The sequence below is a fragment of the Pleurodeles waltl genome, chromosome 11 (genome assembly GCF_031143425.1).
Source record: "Pleurodeles waltl isolate 20211129_DDA chromosome 11, aPleWal1.hap1.20221129, whole genome shotgun sequence".
Classification (NCBI taxonomy): domain Eukaryota; kingdom Metazoa; phylum Chordata; class Amphibia; order Caudata; family Salamandridae; genus Pleurodeles; species Pleurodeles waltl.
In genome coordinates this window covers 991186520-991211654 of record NC_090450.1, presented here as the reverse complement: position 1 = coordinate 991211654, position 25135 = coordinate 991186520, and the positions used below count along the sequence as shown (strand labels likewise).

The 25135-nt window shown below is 46.3% G+C and overlaps 1 protein-coding gene across 8 annotated transcripts in view; it reads left to right on the top strand.

The window, feature by feature from the left end:
* EP400 (E1A binding protein p400) overlaps positions 1 to 25135 on the top strand; it is a 601391-nt gene that overhangs the window by 496375 nt on the left and 79881 nt on the right. For all 8 annotated transcript variants that reach the window (XM_069215336.1, XM_069215331.1, XM_069215335.1 and 5 more), the window contains 4 exons: positions 1110 to 1188; positions 3253 to 3456; positions 4328 to 4373; positions 4939 to 5048. In XM_069215336.1, coding sequence (XP_069071437.1) covers positions 1110 to 1188; positions 3253 to 3456; positions 4328 to 4373; positions 4939 to 5048 — 439 coding nt within the window. The remainder of the gene's footprint in view (positions 1 to 1109; positions 1189 to 3252; positions 3457 to 4327; positions 4374 to 4938; positions 5049 to 25135) is intronic.

Genomic DNA, 25135 nt, shown 5'->3' with positions numbered 1-25135 from the left:
ACACTGGTGCTGGGGCCTGGTTAGCAGGCCTCCGCACACTTTCAAATCAAAACTTAGCATCAGCAAAGGCAAAAAGTCATGGGGTAACCATGCCAAGGAGGCATTTCCTTACAATAGTTTTCTCTGTGCCTGTTGAATAGTCACTGTGTGCAGCAGATGTGCTGCAGAGAAAGAGACACTGGAGTACTTGTGCAGTGGAGAATGCAGCATTACTCTTAGCCTGTCAAGGTATTCTCTTTTATATCCATAAACCATAGAATTTCTCCATGCATGTGCAGGGTGGCTGGAGCACAATTTTTTTCAAAACATTTATAAGTAGAAGAAAGCCTACAAGATCAATTATTTTCCACATGCCCATTAGCCAGATTAAAAATACAGTGAATTTGGCCAAAAAGACCATTGTATTAAACTTATTTTTTTTTTAAACCCATGTAAAAAGAAAATGGAGTTTCTAATAGGCGAGGCACACTCCATGCTAATCCGACACTGCACCTGTAAGAAATCCTGAGGCAGCGAGCCTTCCCATCAAGTAGTGTAGTGTCTGTTGTGAAGTTGGTTTTTCCAGCTCACTTAAAAAGTTTTTTTTTATTAAGGCTAATGTTGGCTCAAAACCTTTAAATTCTTTGGGGTTGTTTTTGCATCCCTCAGTGTTTTATAAAACCTTTTTCATTTTTCTAAAGTAATTCTGAACTTATTCCCTGTTTTTTATTTTTTTCCGGAGATGTTACTCCCCATTTCTCGTTCTAGCACCACCATGCTGGCTCTCTTTTAAAATGCACTTTGTGTGATGGGAAAGAAGTCCCAGAAGGACAAACATGATGTGTGTGTGTGGGATAGCTAGGGGAAGGTCACCTTTCGGTGAACAGAGAGAGGTAGGCCATTCAGTCTCCGAGCGGCAGGGAATACCCAGAGCATGTGCATTTCAACCTTTAAGCCACTAGGGAGATCTTATCTTTTCTGTCCAGGGTCATGGACGCTGGGAAGTGGTGTGTGGTGTACTTCTATTCGAAAATGCAGATTTCCTGCTGCTTATCGGTTCTGCCTCTCCTGTCTGGTCTGCAGTCCCTGGAATATCTATCCTGACACCATGCTTCTACTTTTTCTTGCAGCGGGATCACCTACGAGAAGCCGCTTCCCCCAATCCAGGTGGCCTCTCTCCGGGCTGAGCGGATAGCCAAGGAGAAGAAGGTGGGTTTCCCTCCTTGATCTCACAAGCAGGCCTTGTGTTTGGTGCAGCCGCTTTTTAGATTCAAGTTGGACATGTTTTGTTGAAGCTTTACTACCTACATCTATGCACACCCAATGAAGGCCTAAATATAGGGTTAAGTCATATGGAGGAAATATAATGTGAAAACTCTGCCCAAGTTCCCTACTTGAACCTTTTCAGGACCATGGGATTGTGGTATCTTCCATGTTTAAAGGCTACGGCTGTGGTTACTTAGTTAGACCTTTCTAGGGCACCATGTTGTACCTTGTTTTTGGTCCTTTGTCCATGGGACCATTTTAACTTTATTTTATTTTTCTTGTGTTTCTTGTCCATTAAATTGTGTTTCTTTAATTTGTATCTTCTGTGTTACTGTTATTACAGATCAGTACATTGAATAGAAATTTGAAAGGGTTGTTGAAGTAGAGAGTTCCTTGTGGTAAACTTTTTAAATTTGGGGTTATTGCAAAATGTGATTGGGTGCCATACTGCCACTGTAAAAACAAAAACTGTATAACTGATCCGAGAATCAAAATGGTGTCAGGCAACTACTTAAATCATCTGCTAAGAAAAGGCAAAAAGATTCAAGGAAGTAATCTCTGATGCTAGGGCTAACGCAAGCCTTTGCTGGATGGAAGGCCAACTGGACTGATGCGGTTTGTACAGAGCTAAAAATCTTAAATACCAACGCAGCAAATCTCTTGAGTGCATAGACCATATTAAATATTGAGAGATGTGTTTTGGTGATGAGAAATATGCTGATGCCAAAACAATTTGTCATAATCTCCTCTAGTGCCTTGCCATCCAGCACATGCTGCTTACTAATTCTAGGTTCCTGCCATTGCTTCTGCGACTTGCCACCACAGATGGTGCTCAAGATTTTTTGTGGAGGGCTTGGCAGGGAGAGGGGTTGGAGCGAGGGAAGCAGGGGCGGTAATGGGGGGAGGTTATGACCTGTTCTTATTGCCCAACGTGATCTGATGCCTCCAACTACACAGCTCTCAATTCAGACAAAGACTGATATTCATTCCTTATCTTGGGAATATCCGAACATTCGGGCCTAGAAATATTTGTGAATCATTATTCATGAGGAAAACAAAGAATGACCTCTCCTGAGATGTTGTAATGGCGTCCTGTGGCACCATTATGTTCACGTTGGAACAGGTTGTATTTTTATATTCATCCAATACTTCTCCCGTCTGGGTGTTAAAATGGAATGAATGTATGTCTTTCATGTATTTGTGCAGCTGATCTGGTCCTGTTTGGGTGCCTTATTCCCCATAATGTATAAATTCCCCACTTTACCAGCAGTGCATGAAAACCATGGTTGGTTTAGGGGCAGGAAAGCTGTCCTATTACAGAATCAGCCTGGAAATGTGATGTAGTTCTGTTAATTTAAAGTAGGGAGTGGTCGGACAGCACTAGAGAATGCAGCAGGTGCAATTTTTCCATCATTTATCACCAAATTCTTAAGCTGGTACAGGTATTTGTAATTATTGGTCAAAGCACATCTGCACCTCTATATACCAGTACAATATCCTACTAATGATGCTAAAATAATCAGTTTTTCCCCAATGTGGTCTGTATGATGGCAGCACAAAGGCCACGTTAGATGCAGAGACCTCCATCCACTTCTATGGATGTGCAAAGAGCCAATGTGTTTTTCTGCCCGCTCTCTACCTATATCCTACAAATAAAAAAAAGTCCCCAACCAAAACATCAACAAGCAACTGGCTTTTCATCCTATTTAAAAGTTTTGAGGGAGTAGACTATTTTCTGCTTTAGACCGCAAAATGCAGCAATGGACTCATCCAGTGACTAGTTTTGCACAGTTGAATCAAAGCACATTTATGAGTTTTTGTATGATGTTTGGCAAATATGTGCCCAGTAAAAACCGCACTCCAAAGTTCCAGAACAGTGTGCTGAAAGGATTGCTCATGGAGGAGGGGAAAATAGTCTTCAGCTTTCTAGAAATTTTGTAAATTGGCATTGATTGACATTGGTAAAACTGCTTGGAAAGCTTTTAATATTTCCCTTTTTCCCCACAGGCTCTGGCAGAGCAGTCAAGGGCACAGCAGCAGACGGGTACTCCCCCACAGCCTCAGCAAAATGGGCAGCCACAACCAACCCCCCAGGCAACGGTCCAGCAAGCTCAGGTCCAGCCGCAGCCTCAGGTCCAACCACAGGTGGTCCAACAGCCGCAGGCGAAGGTCCCGACAGCAGTGACTACCGTGGCAAGTACAGCACTACTGGTGAGTAGATGTTCATGAAAGATGGAAACGCAACTAAAGATGGAAAGTGGCAGCGTGTGGTTAGAGAGGCTCAGGGCTGTCAGGAAGCTATGGGTACACTGAGTAGAGTGCTGAATGAAAGATGAAAAAGGAAGATGCCATTGAGGAGCACTTCTTGTGGCTCAAAAATTCACTGAGCAGCAGCACACTAAATTAGATGGTGTATAAAGAGAAGGTGTTGGTAGGACCAGAATACTCCATTTAGGTCATGATACCTTCTGCACCTTCGAGCTGTTGGGTTCAATTTATGAGACTTGGATGATTTTGTGATTTGTGTGACCACAGGTTCTCACCTTTGGTCTCCACATTCGTAGCTCATCTTTGAGAGTGAGATAAAATGAGTTTTTTTTCTTTCTGAATAGATCTAAATAGATGTTGACAAAAGAAACCCATTCTGAAGAACTGACACATGCAGCTAGCAGTTTCTTTAGCATGCAGTAAAGAATCTCAAACTTAGAATATAAGCTCTCCTCCTTAAAGGAATATTCTAAACCAGTAAATGGGATTGTTTGGTAAATTCTAATATGTTTAACTGATTGGTCATGGTACTTTTATTAGTGAAAATCCACATGAAGTATGTTGGGTAGCTGTCATTCTTTCTTTGAGTCCATAGCGGTAGGCAGGTGGGGCTGAGATGCGGCTTGTCTCAGTTTCTGACAGAGATTCACCCAGGTAACTTCATCGGCTAAGAGGCAGGTGAAATGCAGCATTTTTATATTACATAGTTTTCTGATCTACAGTTGCATGTTAGAGAAATAGGTAGTTATCAGTGTCACTGACTCCAGCTGAACTATTCTAATGATTACATTTTTCTAACATTTTTGCTGAACAGGCTGGTACCATCAAGCCGTCTGTCACTGGGACCAGTATCGCAACTGGTAAGTATGGGGAGCCATGCTGCTTGTGAAAGCTCATCTTATATATTTATGACATATCCCTTTACTTGTTGGTCTGCCTTATGTAGAGATAGCTACCATCCTTGGAGAGTCCTTAGAACTGTCACAAAGGTCTCCAACGTTCAATAGAGCAATATTTAGTTGTGGCGAATGCTGTTCCAATGACCGCAGCTCTGCGCCTTGTTTTTAGACTGTTTCATTTGCTGCTTTTTAAAAATTACAAATCCGGTTCTAGGAATATAGTGGCAGATATACAGTTATATCATTTGAGTTTGCCTGGTGTCTCCACTCTTTGTAACCAGCCTTGCGTTTGATATGATATAGCCTGTGTGTTCAAGTGACCTAGCTTGTTTGATGCAGCCTTCCTGGATGTGTGTAGTAGTCCATAAATAAAATGTAACAACAATTTTCACAGCCCAGATGGTGCCCAAAACCACGATGCAAATATCTCTTTAGAAAGAGCAGGCGACTGTTAAGAGACTTTCTAAGTCATTACTGCATTCCCAGCCCTTTCTCAAACATGTTGTTTCTCCTCATTGCTTTACAGCTACTGTCAGTGGAAACGTTATTGTCAACACGGTTGCGGGTGTTCCTTCTGCCACCTTCCAGCCCCTCAACAAACGTTTAGTGTCGCCTGTGGTGAGCGGCACAGTGACGGTGAGAAACTCAATAATGTTCTTGCTGTAACCCCAGTATCCTGTGATCTTCCTGAAAAGATTGGGTTCCGAATAGGGTGTGGCCCCTATTTGATAGATGGAAGAGGAAGATTTCCTCATTGCTCCTTTAATTTTTTTAGAGAGTTTCAATCGGTATCCACCTATGTTAAAGACTTTATTTGTGTGCTCGTGCATAGCTTCAAGGACGCAATTAAACTAAGGGTGGAACACATTGCATAGGCATCCGGGGACAAGTACAAACAGAGTTGCTGATTGTAAAGAAAGGCAAAAAAAACAACCTTTCTTGTAGGGAACGGGAGATACTTTGCTCCCCAATAAGAGAAAAAAGCACGCCAGGGAATCAGGTAGGGCGGTAACGCAGTAGCGAATTGCCAACTCACTGGCTCTGTTAATGCATAAAAATAATCACCTGTGAGAGATGATGAAGCTGTTGCAACACCTATCTGACCCTCTTGGTAAAAAGATACAGGGCATTGACCCGGAGTTAGAAAACATTTCTAACACCAGTATTTAGGTGTCCTAGGCACAGCCGACATAGTGAGCACTGGCTCCCACCTGTCATGCGTGGCTTCAAATTTCAGGTTTCCCATTCCCATCTACACAGATGATATAGGGGGTCATTACTACCCTGGTGGCCGGCGGTAAGTTGGCGGTAACACCGCCAACAGACTGGCGGTGTTCCGCCAGCTATTATGACCGTGGCGCAATAGCCACGGCCATACCGCCGGCCCCTCCACTATACCGCCAGCCTGTCCGTGAGTCCCCGACCGCCAGCCTGTCCGTGGCGGTAAACACCGCCATGGAAAGGCTGGCGGTAAGGGGATTTGGGGGGCCCCCAGGCATAGCCCCGTCACGCATTTCACTGCCCGAATTTCGGGCAGTGAAATGCGGGACGGGTGCTACTGCACCCGCTGTACATCAGCATTGCCGCCGGCTCCATTACGAGCCGGCAGCAATGTTGATGTGACTTTTCCGCTGGGCCAGCGGACGGTAACACTGTTACCGTCCGCTGGCCCAGCGGAAAAGTCATAATAGGGAGCCAGGAATACCGCCGCCAATGGCGGTATTCTGGCTCCCGCAGCCTCAGCGGTCTTTTTAAAAGACCGCTGAGGTTGTAATGACCCCCATAGTGTTATAAGTCCAGGGCCCCTCTGTGCACTTACCCCCAGTGATTCACAAATACATTAGGTTTGAACACTATTCTTGACTTTATATCAACTGGTCGAAGTCCATTATATTTCCACCCGCACCTGGCACCCAGCAGAGCCCGCTTGATTTCCCAACAGCGTGAGCCACTGACCCTGTTAAATACTTAGGAATGTGGATACATTGGGAACCCGAGCTGGTGCTCAGATACAGTTATGGCAGGTGTAAGGAAATGCCTCCTTGGCATGGTTGCCCCCTGACTTTTTGCCTTTGCTGATGCTATGTTTACAATTGAAAGTGTGCTGAGGCCTGCTAACCAGGCCCCAGCACCAGTGTTCTTTCCCTAACCTGTACTTTTGTATCCACAATTGGCAGACCCTGGCATCCAGATAAGTCCCTTGTAACTGGTACTTCTAGTACCAAGGGCCCTGATGCCAAGGAAGGTCTCTAAGGGCTGCAGCATGTCTTATGCCACCCTGGAGACCTCTCACTCAGCACAGACACACTGCTTGCCAGCTTGTGTGTGCTAGTGAGGACAAAACGAGTAAGTCGACATGGCACTCCCCTCAGGGTGCCATGCCAGCCTCTCACTGCCTATGCAGTATAGGTAAGACACCCCTCTAGCAGGCCTTACAGCCCTAAGGCAGGGTGCACTATACCATAGGTGAGGGTACCAGTGCATGAGCATGGTACCCCTACAGTGTCTAAACAAAACCTTAGACATTGTAAGTGCAGGGTAGCCATAAGAGTATATGGTCTGGGAGTTTGTCAAACACGAACTCCACAGCACCATAATGGCTACACTGAAAACTGGGAAGTTTGGTATCAAACTTCTCAGCACAATAAATGCACACTGATGCCAGTGTGCATTTTATTGTAAAATACACCACAGAGGGCACCTTAGAGGTGCCCCCTGAAACTTAACCGACTATCTGTGTAGGCTGACTAGTTCTAGCAGCCTGCCACAAACCGAGACATGTTGCTGGCCCCATGGGGAGAGTGCCTTTGTCACTCTGAGGCCAGTAACAAAGCCTGCACTGGGTGGAGATGCTAACACCTCTCCCAGGCAGGAATTGTCACACCTGGCGGTGAGCCTCAAAGGCTCACCTCCTTTGTGCCAACCCAGCAGGACACTCCAGCTAGTGGAGTTGCCCGCCCCCTCCGACCAGGCCCCACTTTTGGCGGCAAGGCCGGAGAAAATAATGAGAAAAACAAGGAGGAGTCACTGGCCAGTCAGGACAGCCCCTAAGGTGTCCTGAGCTGAGGTGACTCTGACTTTTAGAAATCCTCCATCTTGCAGATGGAGGATTCCCCAATAGGGTTAGGATTGTGACCCCCTCCCCTTGGGAGGAGGCACAAAGAGGGTGTACCCACCCTCAGGGCTAGTAGCCATTGGCTACTAACCCCCCAGACCTAAACACGCCCTTAAATTTAGTATTTAAGGGCTCCCCTGAACCCTAGAAAATTAGATTCCTGCAACTACAAGAAGAAGGACTGCCTAGCTGAAAACCCCTGCAGCGGAAGACCAGAAGACGACAACTGCCTTGGCTCCAGAAACTCACCGGCCTGTCTCCTGCCTTCCAAAGATCCTGCTCCAGCGACGCCTTCCAAAGGGACCAGCGACCTCGACATCCTCTGAGGACTGCCCCTGCTTCGAAAAGACAAGAAACTCCCGAGGACAGCGGACCTGCTCCAAGAAAAGCTGCAACTTTGTTTCCAGCAGCTCCAAAGAACCCTGCAAGCTCCCCGCAAGAAGCGTGAGACTTGCAACACTGCACCCGGCGACCCCGACTCGGCTGGTGGCGATCCAACACCTCAGGAGGGACCCCAGGACTACTCTAAGACTGTGAGTACAAAAACCTGTCCCCCCTGAGCCCCCACAGCGCCGCCTGCAGAGGGAATCCCGAGGCTTCCCCTGACCGCGACTCTTTGAACCTAAAGTCCCGACACCTGGGAGAGACCCTGCACCCGCAGCCCCCAGGACCTGAAGGACCGGACTTTCACTGGAGGAGTGACCCCCAGGAGTCCCTCTCCCTTGACCAAGTGGAGGTTTCCCCGAGGAACCCCCCCCTTGCCTGCCTGCAGCGCTAAAGAGACTCCGAGATCTCTCATAGACTAACATTGAAAACCTGACGCTTGTTTCTACACTGCACCCGGCCGCCCCCGCGCTGCTGAGGGTGAAATTTCTGTGTGGACTTGTGTCCCCCCCGGTGCCCTACAAAACCCCCCTGGTCTGCCCTCCGAAGACGCGGGTACTTACCTGCAAGCAGACCGGAACCGGGGCACCCCCTTCTCTCCATTCTAGCCTATGTGTTTTGGGCACCACTTTGAACTCTGCACCTGACCGGCCCTGAGCTGCTGGTGTGGTGACTTTGGGGTTGCTCTGAACCCCCAACGGTGGGCTACCTTGGACCAAGAACTGAACCCTGTAAGTGTCCTACTTACCTGGTAAAACTAACAAAAACTTACCTCCCCCAGGAACCGTGAAAATTGCACTAAGTGTCCACTTTTAAAACAGCTATTTGTCAATAACTTGTAAAGTATACATGCAATTTTTATGATTTGAAGTTCCTAAAGTACTTACCTGCAATACCTTTCGAATGAGATATTACATGTAGAATTTGAACCTGTGGTTCTTAAAATAAACTAAGAAAAGATATTTTTCTATACAAAAACCTATTGGCTGGATTTGTCTCTGAGTGTGTGTACCTCATTTATTGTCTATGTGTATGTACAACAAATGCTTAACACTACTCCTTGGATAAGCCTACTGCTCGACCACACTACCACAAAATAGAGCATTAGTATTATCTATTTTTACCACTATTTTACCTCTAAGGGGAACCCTTGGACTCTGTGCATGCTATTCCTTACTTTGAAATAGTACATACAGAGCCAACTTCCTACAGCAGGGCTGTGTCGAAGTTGGAAGATCAGGTACCTCTTGGTCAAAATTATCACTGGCAGATAAAGAGCAGTATTAAAAATAGTAATATTGGCCAAAATTTTATATTTCTTTGTAAACATACCCATGGTCTTGCCTGTGTTTTGTTTTCAGAAACTTAGAGCACTTCTGCTTACATTGGTGTGGGCAGGAAAGCAACCAAGAATCAGCTGGGACATACTCACCTTACCATATGAGAGAGGGGTTTAATGCACCTGACCTCAATCGATATTACTTCTGCGCGCAGGCTCACTTATCCCATCACTGGTACACAGCACATGACTATGTAGCACACCTAGCTGTGGAACATGACACCAACCTCATTCTGCTCCCAGCTCTTCTGCCACACACACAGGCTGTGATCCCGCGCACAGCGATTGACACAATACTTTCCTTGACAGCAGCCAGGCAGGTAGTGGGAGGAAGGGCAGGGAAGCTTCCATTATACGCTCCGGCGATGCCCTTGTAGAGTCATCTTTCGATTTCTGTTACACAAGAGGATACTGTGCTTAACCTACTCACTCAGGCGGGGCTAAAGAATATGGTGTACGCCTACCCGAACGGTTCCTTTGTCAATCTTAACAATCTCATCCGTACTCATGGGCGTACCCCTCTTCTGACGTTTGTCTATTATAGGCTTAGAGCTGCTATGTTCCACTTTATACCCTCGGTTCCTAGCAGCCGCTCCCACTGCCCTGCAGGTCCTGCTTACTAGCACCACACGCAGACACTTAATTACTAAGTTATATGCTGCAGTACAGGTGGGTTGGCCCAGACGTTAGAGAGCTGGGATGCCATGCTGGGTCATCCCATAGAAGAATTAGCTTGGAAATTTTGCTGTGCGCAATTACACACACTTACCTCTAACTGCAATCTGTGTAAAATACGCTTTAAATTCCTGCATCGAATGTATTATACTCCTGTTTAACTTTGCAAATTTGGGCAGCTGGCGGAGGCAGATTTTTTGCACCTGGCTTGGCAGTTTACAACTATATTGGACTTTTGGACTCAAGTTACTGATATACTGTCTTAAATGGTATTCAAACAAATAGTTTGTGACCCTGTAATACGTCTACTAGGATTGGTTAAAGGCCTCCAACCAACCTACTGGAAGTTTGTGTCTCTGGCCCTACTTCTGGGAAAACGAAGGGTGTCCCTCCACTGGTGCAGCAGAGTTAAGCCCACCAAGAACTGGTTAACAGATCGACCTACTGTAGATCCTAACTGAAACTATATGTGGAATAGTTACTGAGATCTTTAAGACCCAACGATATTTGGGATCCTTTAACAGCATATTTATTGACCCACCCGAGTCTTAAGAGATGAAGAGGGCATTGAATATAATGTAACAATACTGTATGTGCCCTGATATAATGTATGCATTTAGCACGTTTCTGGATATGACGGGTGGGGGTACATGGGTGATTGTAGGTTGATGTCGTATTCATCATGTGATACGTGTTGTATTTCATTTTTCTTCAAAAACCCGAGTTAAAATAAAACAGGTTTCCCACCAGAGGTGCAGCAGAATCTCATAGCCTTGCAGTTCATAGTGAACATTTCAGTAAGACGTGGTGGTAGACAACAATTAAAACTAGAGATATACGAGAAAGGCTAAGGGTGCCCTTCAGCATCAGCTTCAAAAATTGCTGTTGGGATTTCGCTATCGTCATTGGAAAAACTTACAGCAAAAAAGTAACATTTGCAGCCTATAGTGTAAAACATGGTGACATGTTTGCATTAGGCACAAAATGTTCCTGTCACAAAACTATTGCTTGCCTGTTGTCTGCCACTACTGAAGATTCTGCCTAGTAACAGTCTCTGACCTAGGAGAGTGTCCAGCAGCACCCCACCATAAAACATGAGGGTGTCTGGTGCCAGAGAGTGCAGAAGTTAACTTTAAAAATCTGCACTCTTAGGTTTCTGACAATCCTTGAATTCCAGCGGTGCACAGGCTGGGGAGGAGGACAGCAAAGAAGATAAGTGAGGTATCAGTGCCAGATGAGTGCCTTCGTGGTGGAGACAGGCAGGGGATTTTGGACAGATGAGTGACTGGAGGGGAGGAGTCATTGAGGGACACGGGAGAGGGTTGTGCAGGAGCCAAGGTTCAAACAAGGATAGCAGTATTGTGGAATCAAGGGTCAGCATGGGCATGAGGGCAGAGAAGAAATGGCGGATACCTTGCAATGTGCTCTTGTGTATCTGTTCTATAGTCTGAATTATAACCTCAAATACTTTAGTGAGTCAGAATCTGTACCCTTCCTTTTTAGGTTTCGCCTGCACAGCGTTTCCAAAATCTCTTGTAAACAAAACATTTAAGAAGAAAGGGCTTATAGCCCGCCCATTAGTTATAATTGGTTGCCTTCCACTTAACTCTGATTTCCTGGCTTCTCATTGGGAACCAGCTTTGGTTCCACTGTCTTCCTGTTTTTCGGCCAATGTGTAGAGCATGGACCTAGTACTGCTTCCGTCCGTATCCTTCTACCGGGCGCGACACTTTCGGAGGTACTTTGGTAATTTTTTTTTTTTAAACTTTGGCACACTCCTTAAGAGTGCATGTATTTGCAGTCTGTCCCTCATGCTCCCAGTCCTTGCTTGTGCTGACTCCGCCCACCCTCCTCCCGCTGTTATTTGCTTGCTTCCTCATGCCCCTCCCCAAGTAGGTGCTTAACCACCTCCCACTGCTGTCCGTGGTGTGCTTTTCTGTCCCTGCAACCTTATTGGACAGTACCTCAGACAGGTTAACAGTAATACTTTTAAACAAACATTGGTAATGCCAATAGGTTTTGCCGTGCACAGCACAGATGTAGGGAATGTGTGCGAGTGAGAGTTAACAGGCTGGCAACAGAGGAATTTAACTCATCTGTCTCCAGCTGGCTATGGCTCAGATCAATCCTGGTCTCTCGTGAACTTTTGTCTGGTATCCCACAACGGGATGTGCTCAAGATCTGAATCCAGCAGGTTGATAAGGAGGAAGTTCAGCTGCTGCAAAGTTCTCCCTGGGCCATTAGTCAGCTGCTTATGATGATGTGCAGCAGAGTAGAGACAGCTCCCCAAATGAAGACAAACCCTCTCAGAGGTTCACAGTAACCCGATTAGGTCGGATGGGAGTGCGATTAGCTGTAGGACAAGTGTTAAAGCTCCCTCCTCTGTGCACAAGCAACAGTGTTAGTTACATGTGAAGGACAACGCCTTAGCACACCCCAATCACCTAATATGTCTGTCTGTATTTCCTGGCTATGTGGAACAGAAACTGCAACCCTACTAGGAAGTAGAGTAACTGTGCAAATGTTGCAGGAGTTTATTGTAAGAGTTCCATAATAGTATCAGTTTTGTCCTTCCGTGTCCGAATGAATGTTGCTGCTTCTGCTGTCCTTTCAGCCTGGAGTATGAGTTCCAGACAACTCTGTGTTCTTGTCAGATTCATGGCTTCAGGTTGAGCAGGGATAGTGCCTTACAGACCAATTTCTGAACATGCACAGCTGATGATTGACCTGGTGGCCTTTGCAGTATCTGGAACATTAGTTAGAATTACTGTTCAGGCAGAGGTGCATCATGTGAATTTGCTGCTACAGCAGTTGACACTGGGAATAGACAGTCAAACTACAGTGAAAATAGAAAATGACATACATGGAAGGGGAGCCCAGCTGGCTCTTTCTAGGGTAGCTTGACGTGTACAGGTGTTGCTTTCACACATAATGGAGTCCATTTTGGAACCCCATCCACAGCTCTCCTTTCCTCTTCAGCCATGACTACCCCAGCTGTCTTTGCTGTTACTAACAGTACGTCTAGGGATTGTTCCTTGAAAATGGGCAAAATACACAAGAAAGTACGGGGTTCTCTTAATGAGGGCGTCGCGGATATCAGCGTAGCCCTGGGTTGTATGTGTTCCTATTTGGAAGGGTAATGTCAGTGAAATGTCAGTAGGTAACTGCAGAGTGCATGCGCGGGGAGGAACAGCGGGGGGAGGAAATTCCTTTTACGGACTAGGTGGTCTCACACACTATATAGTGTCATGCTTCATCATTTGACCACCTAGATCCACCCAGGTAGGACAGTGCCTGGGCGGACTCAACCTCACTGTTAAAGGAACAGGAGGGAGTGCGTAAATAAACTTGTTTCTGGAAAGATCGGGATCCAGCTAATCTACTGAAAAAATTAAAAACACCTAAGCAGACACCTGTGAGGAGTAACAAATTTAATAGTGGTATCTGACTGGTGTAGTTAAAACGGGGGTTGGGACACCTCTGTGAGGACAAGGACTCACAGGGTCACCTAACTAATAGCCAACATGTTTCTGCCCTCAGAAGTGAGCCAATGAAGGTCTCTGGGCATTCGTCAGGGCCTAGGATCCCTACGTCTCACGTTGGAGGAAATTACTCTATGTGAAAGTCAAAGAGTGTGAAATAAAAGGTCTACCTTACCCAAGGAATTACCTTGAGGCGGCCTATGGGGGATAAACAAACAATTAGAACACTAGTGGCACACGGCACTGCAAAACCAACCAACTGCACACGTGTCAAGGGGATGCATTCATGCACGTAACACATATGTTCATAATAGGCAAAATACATGCGTGGAGTGACCAAGTGGGTATATCTATCTATACAAGTGGACAGTCCTACCACAGCAGGGAATTACAATTCTTACCCTTTTCATAGAGGCTGCTAGCCTCTGGTATCCAGGAGGGGGAGTGACCCCTTATAGTCAAACACTAAGGGAAGACATAGAAAGAGACGGACACAAAGACAAAGTGAGGAAGGGGAGGGAACAGGAGTAGTCCGGATAGATACAGGGGGGCACTAGGGGGGTGGTTCCCACTAGGAACCCACTATCATTGCTAAAATAAAGAGATACTGCTTAATAGAAAAAGTAGTAACCCGAAGTGGCTATAGATAATAGTCATAAAAACAGGTAGAGAGTAAGATTAAAATGAATGAGGGAAGGCTTATCTGTGCTGCCTGTGACCCGTGCAGCCACTCACTACATCAAAGGGGACGCTCGCCGTGCGCCTATATCGTCCTCTCCTTGGACCGCTTGTGACAAGTGGCTGAGGGAGAACGGTCTATTTATGGCTGTAAGATGTTCCAGGTGCGCCCTGTTAGCGCGGTAATTAGAGTTCAATTCAAGTCAATCACCGCCACAGGCCTTTTTGCGTTTCTGACCTCGATATGGTCGGCGTAATGGCGGGCGCCCCAGCTGAGCCGGGGCGCCGGCATGAATGCGAGTGAGTGCTCGGGTGGGGCCCAGGCCGGAAGGTTCCGGCCCGAGCGCCACAAGCTGAAGCCTCGCGTTCCCGGTGGCCGCTGGGAAACGTAGTTCCCAGCGGTCCCGTGGCCCAGTGGACCGAAAAAAAGAGAAGAAAGAAGGAGGAGCCAGGAATGAAAGAGGGGGGGGAGGGTGTTTTTTTGGGGGGGGGGGAGGGGGGGGGTTTAAGAGATGCAAAAGGGGGGAGAGAAGGAAAGGGAGGGAGGGGGTGACCGAGGGGGGAGGGGGGGAGGGGAGAGAAAAGGGGATACAAGGAGAGGGAGAAGAAGGAAAGGGGAAGGGAGGGGGTGACAACCGCGAGGGAAACGAGGGGGCAAGGGCAGGAGAGAGTGATGGGGAGTGGAAAGGAGAGCAGAGAGAAAGGAAAGAATGTGAAAATGATGAAGAGAGAGCAAGAAGAAAATATCAGGAAAGTAGAGTAAGGGTAGAGTGGAGATATTAGGGGACGAGGTAAAAGATAATGATGTAGAGGACAAAAGAAAGGAAAAAAAGGGCAAGATAAAGGGAGTGTGGGGAAAAGAGACAAGGTAGGGGGTAGGACAAACAGGGTGAAAGAGAAGAGCAGAGGAACAGAGGGGTCAAAGGAAAAGGAAACCGAGAAGGGGAAGGAGAAGAAGGTGAAACCAGCAGGGGGAGGAGCAAGAGGTTGGGGTCAGGAAGAGGGGAGGGGGGGGGGGTTGTGGCGTTGGGGGTGGGGTGGGGGCATATGGGGAGAAGCAGGGAAGCAGGGGCAGAGGTGGAAGGATTGGAGGACTCATAGATTAGTAGAAGAACTCATTTATTGAGTGTGAACCAGGGGATCTCGTCATTAAGACCATTGGTGTCCGTGTGTAATCTCCAGACCCAACGTTGTTCGGTCTGGAACAGTCTCTGTGTCATATTGGAGGTCGATGGAGGTAATTGCTCTATGACCGTCCAGTTTAAGTCATCTGCAGAATGTTTTTTCAAAAGGAAGTGGTTAGTCAATTTAGTAGCCTCTCGTTTACAACGGATCGTACTCCTATGTTCACAGATTCTTGTGGCGACCTTTCTTGAGGTCATTCCCACGTATTTGAGGTTACAGGGGCATCTGATCAAATAGATCACGTTTTTGCTGTTACAGTTGGTTAGGGATTTTTGAGCCCATGGAGTCTTAAGGTCTAGGTCTATTGTTGTTGATTTTTTAGTAAAACAACAGACACTACAGTTGCCACATGGGTAGTGTCCTCTTGGTGGTGGAAGACCCCATAGTGTGGTTTGTGTAGTGAGGGAATTGTTTTTTTCTTTGGGTCTTGTGTGGACAACCATGTCCCGTATGTTTGCGGCTCTTTTAAAAGCATGTAGTGGCTGCTGAAAAGGTAAACCCCCAGATGTAAGGATTTTCCACTCCTCTTTAATGATTTTCTGAATCTTATTGGATAGTGGGTTAAAAGTAGTTACACACACTATTTGTTCAGTGTCTGATGTCCTAGTGCGTGGTTGCAATAGTTGGTCCCTGTTATTATTGCACGCTCTTTTGTATGCTCTCTTCACCAGATGTGTAGGATAGTCCTTGGTTTGTAGCTTAATAGCCAATTTATCAGCGTGTTTACGGTAGTCTGTGAGGGTGGAACCATTCCGTCGCAGACGTAAAAATTGACCTACAGGGAGATTCTCCCTCAGGGACCTTGGGTGGAAACTCTGAAATTGGAGCAGGTTTTTCCGGTCTGTGGGTTTATAATAGACCTCTGTGGCCAGTGCCCCATTGCTTTCATAGATTGATAAATCAAGAAATGCTAGTTGGTTGTCACCTATGGTCATGGTGAAGTTCAGGAAAGGGTTCGCTGCATTCAACCAATTTGCAAAATTCATAGCCTCATCTCTAGTTCCTGTCCAGACCAATAGAATATCATCTATATATCGTTTCCAGAGTTTAATCTGCTGGAGGAACGGGTTGTCATCATGATTGACCACCTGTCTCTCAAAGTGATCAACATAAAGGCATGCCAGGCTAGGTGCGAAAGTGCTGCCCATAGATGTTCCTTGTATTTGCAAGAAAAAGTTATCCTCGAACTTGAAATAGTTCCTTGTGAGAGCCAAATGTGCCAGGTCCAGTATGAAGTCAGGGGGCGTACGTGACTCTCCTCTATTGGCTTCCAAGAGGTCGCTGATGACCTGCAGAGTGGCCTCCTGGGGAATGTTGGTTTACAGGGATTCCACATCCAGGGTGATCAACAATTCTCTAGTAGGACACAGAGTCTAATAAGACTAACACATCCGTAATATCTTTTAGGTAAGTTGGAATTCTTTTGACCAGTGGCTGAAGGAAGAAATCCACGAATTGAGAGAGGAGTTCTAAAACCGATCCGATACCGGATACTATAGGTCTACCTGGAGGGGGGATTTTCCCTTTATGCACTTTAGGAAGAATATAAATGAAAATGGGCACCCTAAATCCAGAGGTGCAGAAGGAAAGGGAGCCTCTGCTGCCAAACAGTGATCTTCTTTGTATTACCCTGAGCTTAATACACCTATAGGGTAATCTCACAGTGATGGAGCATAACCTAGGATCAGGGGTTCTGCCTGCTGTTTCCCACAAGTATATTACATACTAACACTCTCGGTCACCCACCAGAGATACACAAGCTGAACAAGCAGAATCTCACACTCTTGTTAGAAGGCATTGAAAGCATTTTTTTTTAAACTCCATAGACTACAAGTAACCCATCCACCTCTTTTTATGATTCAAACTCTGGCCAGTGAGGTGGTGCGATCAGAGTTTCCAGAGTCTCCAACATTCATATTTTCTACTGCATGTTTTGTGGACAAAGGGAATCCCGTGAACTCTGCTCTCGTCTTCACAAACATAAGATTTTATTTTTCTGGCCTAATTGGGATTTATCCTCCCCATCTGCAGAAGGTGAGCATTCTTTGTTCCATTTTTAGGTCGGGCAGGTTGATCCCTTGGTATTTTCTTTTTACCTAATTGGACTTTCTAGTCATTGTGGCCGAGACTTAAAGACCTTATTTAAGATGTCTGGGGCATGGAATTTTGCTTTGCAGAGAAACCACAAACAAAATGCATCTACAGCCTTCTAAAAGCTGGGCATAACTCCAAAGACTTTTGTATCTGTGATGTATTCAGTTTAAAAACGGTCAGTAACAGAGATGGTCGGCTTCTTAGGGGATTAAATGCAGATTTCCTAGGATAGGTTTCAGTGAGAGGTGCAATGTGTAGTGTGTATACCCTCAAGGGCGAAGAAGGGCAAATTGAAATTAGGTACTTCAAAGGAGCTAGAAGGCGGCTTTACTATAGAGTTGCACCTCCCACTAAAGACCCCTGTGTCTGCTTTGAATGCGCAAACCTGGATGGTGACCCAAAGCTACGCTGTATACCAGTTTGGGTCCTTCCTCCGAAAGGCTGAGGACAAAGTTATTGGACAAGGGTAAAAAAAAAATTGCAGTTAAAGACAAACCCACCAGATGTCATTCTTCTGGTTTACAAAGTCCATGCCTATATCCGTGTGTCGATGACGGGCTGGTAAAGGGGGTAACTTATTCTCGGTATCTTGCTGTCACTCAGCAAACAGCTGGGTTTCACCATCAATGTCAAAAAATCACACTTGTGCTTAACAGACTCATACATTTCTGAAGAATACTTCTAACAACGGATTCCTCACCTGTTGAATTCCCCAGGCGCCAGACTGGATCTGGAAACGTCTCCTTTGTAGGGCCTTCATTGATAGTTGTAAACGTTTAAAGAATTCCCTGTTGCATGCCAGGACCCCGGGACACATGATATATATTTTTTTCAATTTACCAGATAGTGTGAAATGTCCAGCATGAACTTATGTTGCAGCACACCCTCCAAAAGCCTATCATTTGTGAGGTTTCTGGATTTTAGGACACTGGGAATAGACAGTCAAACTACAGTGAAAATAGAAAATGACATACATGGAAGGGGAGCCCAGCTGGCTCTTTCTAGGGTAGCTTGACGTGTACAGGTGTTGCTTTCACACATAATGGAGTCCATTTTGGAACCCCATCCACAGCTCTCCTTTCCACTTCAGCCATGACTACCCCAGCTGTCTTTGCTGTTACTAACAGTACGTCTAGGGATTGTTCCTTGAAAATGGGCAAAATACACAAGAAAGTACGGGGTTCTCTTAATGAGGGCGTCGCGGATATCAGCGTAGCCCTGGGTTGTATGTGTTCCTATTTGGAAGGGTAATGTCAGTGAAATGTCAGTAGGTAACTGCAGAGTGCATGCGCGGGGAGGAACAGCGGGGGGAGGAAATTCCTTTTACGGACTAGGTGGTCTCACACACTATATAGTGTCATGCTTCATCATTTGACCACCTAGATCCACCCAGGTAGGACAGTGCCTGGGCGGACTCAACCTCACTGTTAAAGGAACAGGAGGGAGTGCGTAAATAAACTTGTTTCTGGAAAGATCGGGATCCAGCTAATCTACTGAAAAAATTAAAAACACCTAAGCAGACACCTGTGAGGAGTAACAAATTTAATAGTGGTATCTGACTGGTGTAGTTAAAACGGGGGTTGGGACACCTCTGTGAGGACAAGGACTCACAGGGTCACCTAACTAATAGCCAACATGTTTCTGCCCTCAGAAGTGAGCCAATGAAGGTCTCTGGGCATTCGTCAGGGCCTAGGATCCCTACGTCTCACGTTGGAGGAAATTACTCTATGTGAAAGTCAAAGAGTGTGAAATAAAAGGTCTACCTTACCCAAGGAATTACCTTGAGGCGGCCTATGGGGGATAAACAAACAATTAGAACACTAGTGGCACACGGCACTGCAAAACCAACCAACTGCACACGTGTCAAGGGGATGCATTCATGCACGTAACACATATGTTCATAATAGGCAAAATACATGCGTGGAGTGACCAAGTGGGTATATCTATCTATACAAGTGGACAGTCCTACCACAGCAGGGAATTACAATTCTTACCCTTTTCATAGAGGCTGCTAGCCTCTGGTATCCAGGAGGGGGAGTGACCCCTTATAGTCAAACACTAAGGGAAGACATAGAAAGAGACGGACACAAAGACAAAGTGAGGAAGGGGAGGGAACAGGAGTAGTCCGGATAGATACAGGGGGGCACTAGGGGGGTGGTTCCCACTAGGAACCCACTATCATTGCTAAAATAAAGAGATACTGCTTAATAGAAAAAGTAGTAACCCGAAGTGGCTATAGATAATAGTCATAAAAACAGGTAGAGAGTAAGATTAAAATGAATGAGGGAAGGCTTATCTGTGCTGCCTGTGACCCGTGCAGCCACTCACTACATCAAAGGGGACGCTCGCCGTGCGCCTATATCGTCCTCTCCTTGGACCGCTTGTGACAAGTGGCTGAGGGAGAACGGTCTATTTATGGCTGTAAGATGTTCCAGGTGCGCCCTGTTAGCGCGGTAATTAGAGTTCAATTCAAGTCAATCACCGCCACAGGCCTTTTTGCGTTTCTGACCTCGATATGGTCGGCGTAATGGCGGGCGCCCCAGCTGAGCCGGGGCGCCGGCATGAATGCGAGTGAGTGCTCGGGTGGGGCCCAGGCCGGAAGGTTCCGGCCCGAGCGCCACAAGCTGAAGCCTCGCGTTCCCGGTGGCCGCTGGGAAACGTAGTTCCCAGCGGTCCCGTGGCCCAGTGGACCGAAAAAAAGAGAAGAAAGAAGGAGGAGCCAGGAATGAAAGAGGGGGGGGAGGGTGTTTTTTTTTGGGGGGGGGAGGGGGGGGGTTTAAGAGATGCAAAAGGGGGGAGAGAAGGAAAGGGAGGGAGGGGGTGACCGAGGGGGGAGGGGGGGGAGGGGAGAGAAAAGGGGATACAAGGAGAGGGAGAAGAAGGAAAGGGGAAGGGAGGGGGTGACAACCGCGAGGGAAACGAGGGGGCAAGGGCAGGAGAGAGTGATGGGGAGTGGAAAGGAGAGCAGAGAGAAAGGAAAGAATGTGAAAATGATGAAGAGAGAGCAAGAAGAAAATATCAGGAAAGTAGAGTAAGGGTAAAGTGGAGATATTAGGGGACGAGGTAAAAGATAATGATGTAGAGGACAAAAGAAAGGAAAAAAAGGGCAAGATAAAGGGAGTGTGGGGAAAAGAGACAAGGTAGGGGGTAGGACAAACAGGGTGAAAGAGAAGAGCAGAGGAACAGAGGGGTCAAAGGAAAAGGAAACCGAGAAGGGGAAGGAGAAGAAGGTGAAACCAGCAGGGGGAGGAGCAAGAGGTTGGGGTCAGGAAGAGGGGAGGGGGGGGGGGGTTGTGGCGTTGGGGGTGGGGTGGGGGCATATGGGGAGAAGCAGGGAAGCAGGGGCAGAGGTGGAAGGATTGGAGGACTCATAGATTAGTAGAAGAACTCATTTATTGAGTGTGAACCAGGGGATCTCGTCATTAAGACCATTGGTGTCCGTGTGTAATCTCCAGACCCAACGTTGTTCGGTCTGGAACAGTCTCTGTGTCATATTGGAGGTCGATGGAGGTAATTGCTCTATGACCGTCCAGTTTAAGTCATCTGCAGAATGTTTTTTCAAAAGGAAGTGGTTAGTCAATTTAGTAGCCTCTCGTTTACAACGGATCGTACTCCTATGTTCACAGATTCTTGTGGCGACCTTTCTTGAGGTCATTCCCACGTATTTGAGGTTACAGGGGCATCTGATCAAATAGATCACGTTTTTGCTGTTACAGTTGGTTAGGGATTTTTGAGCCCATGGAGTCTTAAGGTCTAGGTCTATTGTTGTTGATTTTTTTAGTAAAACAACAGACACTACAGTTGCCACATGGGTAGTGTCCTCTTGGTGGTGGAAGACCCCATAGTGTGGTTTGTGTAGTGAGGGAATTGTTTTTTTCTTTGGGTCTTGTGTGGACAACCATGTCCCGTATGTTTGCGGCTCTTTTAAAAGCATGTAGTGGCTGCTGAAAAGGTAAACCCCCAGATGTAAGGATTTTCCACTCCTCTTTAATGATTTTCTGAATCTTATTGGATAGTGGGTTAAAAGTAGTTACACACACTATTTGTTCAGTGTCTGATGTCCTAGTGCGTGGTTGCAATAGTTGGTCCCTGTTATTATTGCACGCTCTTTTGTATGCTCTCTTCACCAGATGTGTAGGATAGTCCTTGGTTTGTAGCTTAATAGCCAATTTATCAGCGTGTTTACGGTAGTCTGTGAGGGTGGAACCATTCCGTCGCAGACGTAAAAATTGACCTACAGGGAGATTCTCCCTCAGGGACCTTGGGTGGAAACTCTGAAATTGGAGCAGGTTTTTCCGGTCTGTGGGTTTATAATAGACCTCTGTGGCCAGTGCCCCATTGCTTTCATAGATTGATAAATCAAGAAATGCTAGTTGGTTGTCACCTATGGTCATGGTGAAGTTCAGGAAAGGGTTCGCTGCATTCAACCAATTTGCAAAATTCATAGCCTCATCTCTAGTTCCTGTCCAGACCAATAGAATATCATCTATATATCGTTTCCAGAGTTTAATCTGCTGGAGGAACGGGTTGTCATCATGATTGACCACCTGTCTCTCAAAGTGATCAACATAAAGGCATGCCAGGCTAGGTGCGAAAGTGCTGCCCATAGATGTTCCTTGTATTTGCAAGAAAAAGTTATCCTCGAACTTGAAATAGTTCCTTGTGAGAGCCAAATGTGCCAGGTCCAGTATGAAGTCAGGGGGCGTACGTGACTCTCCTCTATTGGCTTCCAAGAGGTCGCTGATGACCTGCAGAGTGGCCTCCTGGGGAATGTTGGTTTACAGGGATTCCACATCCAGGGTGATCAACAATTCTCTAGTAGGACACAGAGTCTAATAAGACTAACACATCCGTAATATCTTTTAGGTAAGTTGGAATTCTTTTGACCAGTGGCTGAAGGAAGAAATCCACGAATTGAGAGAGGGGTTCTAAAACCGATCCGATACCGGATACTATAGGTCTACCTGGAGGGGGGATTTTCCCTTTATGCACTTTAGGAAGAATATAAATGAAAATGGGCACCCTAAATCCAGAGGTGCAGAAGGAAAGGGAGCCTCTGCTGCCAAACAGTGATCTTCTTTGTATTACCCTGAGCTTAATACACCTATAGGGTAATCTCACAGTGATGGAGCATAACCTAGGATCAGGGGTTCTGCCTGCTGTTTCCCACAAGTATATTACATACTAACACTCTCGGTCACCCACCAGAGATACACAAGCTGAACAAGCAGAATCTCACACTCTTGTTAGAAGGCATTGAAAGCATTTTTTTTTAAACTCCATAGACTACAAGTAACCCATCCACCTCTTTTTATGATTCAAACTCTGGCCAGTGAGGTGGTGCGATCAGAGTTTCCAGAGTCTCCAACATTCATATTTTCTACTGCATGTTTTGTGGACAAAGGGAATCCCGTGAACTCTGCTCTCGTCTTCACAAACATAAGATTTTATTTTTCTGGCCTAATTGGGATTTATCCTCCCCATCTGCAGAAGGTGAGCATTCTTTGTTCCATTTTTAGGTCGGGCAGGTTGATCCCTTGGTATTTTCTTTTTACCTAATTGGACTTTCTAGTCATTGTGGCCGAGACTTAAAGACCTTATTTAAGATGTCTGGGGCATGGAATTTTGCTTTGCAGAGAAACCACAAACAAAATGCATCTACAGCCTTCTAAAAGCTGGGCATAACTCCAAAGACTTTTGTATCTGTGATGTATTCAGTTTAAAAACGGTCAGTAACAGAGATGGTCGGCTTCTTAGGGGATTAAATGCAGATTTCCTAGGATAGGTTTCAGTGAGAGGTGCAATGTGTAGTGTGTATACCCTCAAGGGCGAAGAAGGGCAAATTGAAATTAGGTACTTCAAAGGAGCTAGAAGGCGGCTTTACTATAGAGTTGCACCTCCCACTAAAGACCCCTGTGTCTGCTTTGAATGCGCAAACCTGGATGGTGACCCAAAGCTACGCTGTATACCAGTTTGGGTCCTTCCTCCGAAAGGCTGAGGACAAAGTTATTGGACAAGGGTAAAAAAAAAAATTGCAGTTAAAGACAAACCCACCAGATGTCATTCTTCTGGTTTACAAAGTCCATGCCTATATCCGTGTGTCGATGACGGGCTGGTAAAGGGGGTAACTTATTCTCGGTATCTTGCTGTCACTCAGCAAACAGCTGGGTTTCACCATCAATGTCAAAAAATCACACTTGTGCTTAACAGACTCATACATTTCTGAAGAATACTTCTAACAACGGATTCCTCACCTGTTGAATTCCCCAGGCGCCAGACTGGATCTGGAAACGTCTCCTTTGTAGGGCCTTCATTGATAGTTGTAAACGTTTAAAGAATTCCCTGTTGCATGCCAGGACCCCGGGACACATGATATATATTTTTCAATTTACCAGATAGTGTGAAATGTCCAGCATGAACTTATGTTGCAGCACACCCTCCAAAAGCCTATCATTTGTGAGGTTTCTGGATTTTAGGTTCCTTCTCAGAACTACATTGCAGCACCTATGACACACCTGTGGCTTGCATGTTTAAGTAATTAAGAAGAGTGTGCATTGTAGGCTTATGCTGAGCCTTCACTCATACAGATACTGACCCCTCCCTACAGAGAAACGGTCTTCCTGCATTCACAGTATAAGTTGACACCCTGTACACATGCACACAGCTCAGCCTAAACTCACTATGCTCTCCTCACTCCAGACTTGTACACATTCCCTTCATCTTTTCTCCCAATGCACTCAGTGAAATATTCCCCTCATCCTACACGCTCAATATACACCAAAGCATGATGCCAGTATTGGATTTAGCATGGCATGCACCCAGAGGGTTCCTTAGAGATGCCCCCTAAAACCTACTAGTCCTCTAGTGTGCTGACTGACTGGTATTGACAAATCAATATGGATGCCTGAATTGGACTTATTATGACATGCACCCTGAGGGCACCTTGGAGGTGCCCTCTCAAACCCACTAGTCCTCTAGTGTGCTGGGCTGACTGGTATCGATCAGCATGCCACTACAGACGAGTTTTTAACCCCATGGATTTGAGAGCTTGTGTTCTCAGAGGCCAGAAACATTGCCTGCTCCAGTCGAAGGTGTTATCACCTCCTCCAGCAGAATGGCTAGTGAATCTGCATACCAAAGCCAGGGACTTCAAAGCCCCTGTGGCCTTTGATATGTGACCCTGGCTTTCCCCGGAGCTGGAAGATGCCACCCCCTGCCCTAAGGCCCATTTGCCACAAGGACAGGTGGGAAATGAGTTATGCAGTAGGCGTGTTGCACTACCTGGCTATCCACACCCATGAGTTGGGCATCCTGATGTGCTCCACAAAGAAAGGGTTTCACCATTTTGTTTTCGGTGGAATAAGGAATTCTTGGACAGGGTTATGCCCACTCCCCACAGGAAATGATCATATAGGGGGTGTAGTCACCCCAAGGGTAAGTAGCCCATTGGCTGCTACCCCACACTACCCTAAACACCCCTATATTCATTAGTTAGGTGACACCCCACCCCCGACACCAGGAACTTGGATTCAACTGACTAAAGAAGAAGAACAACAACAAACAAGAACCGACCAGCGCAAGAACTGTGGACCTGCTGTGGAATTTTGGCACCAAACCTTGCCTACCTGCTGCTGTCCTGACAATCGTTAAGACCCAATTCATCATGCAGTTAGGCATCTTCTAAAAGCTTTGAAAGTATGCCAGCACTTCGCCAACCAGCCAGCACCTCCCTTAGAGTGAAGGAGCCACTCCCCTGCAACCTGCAGGCACC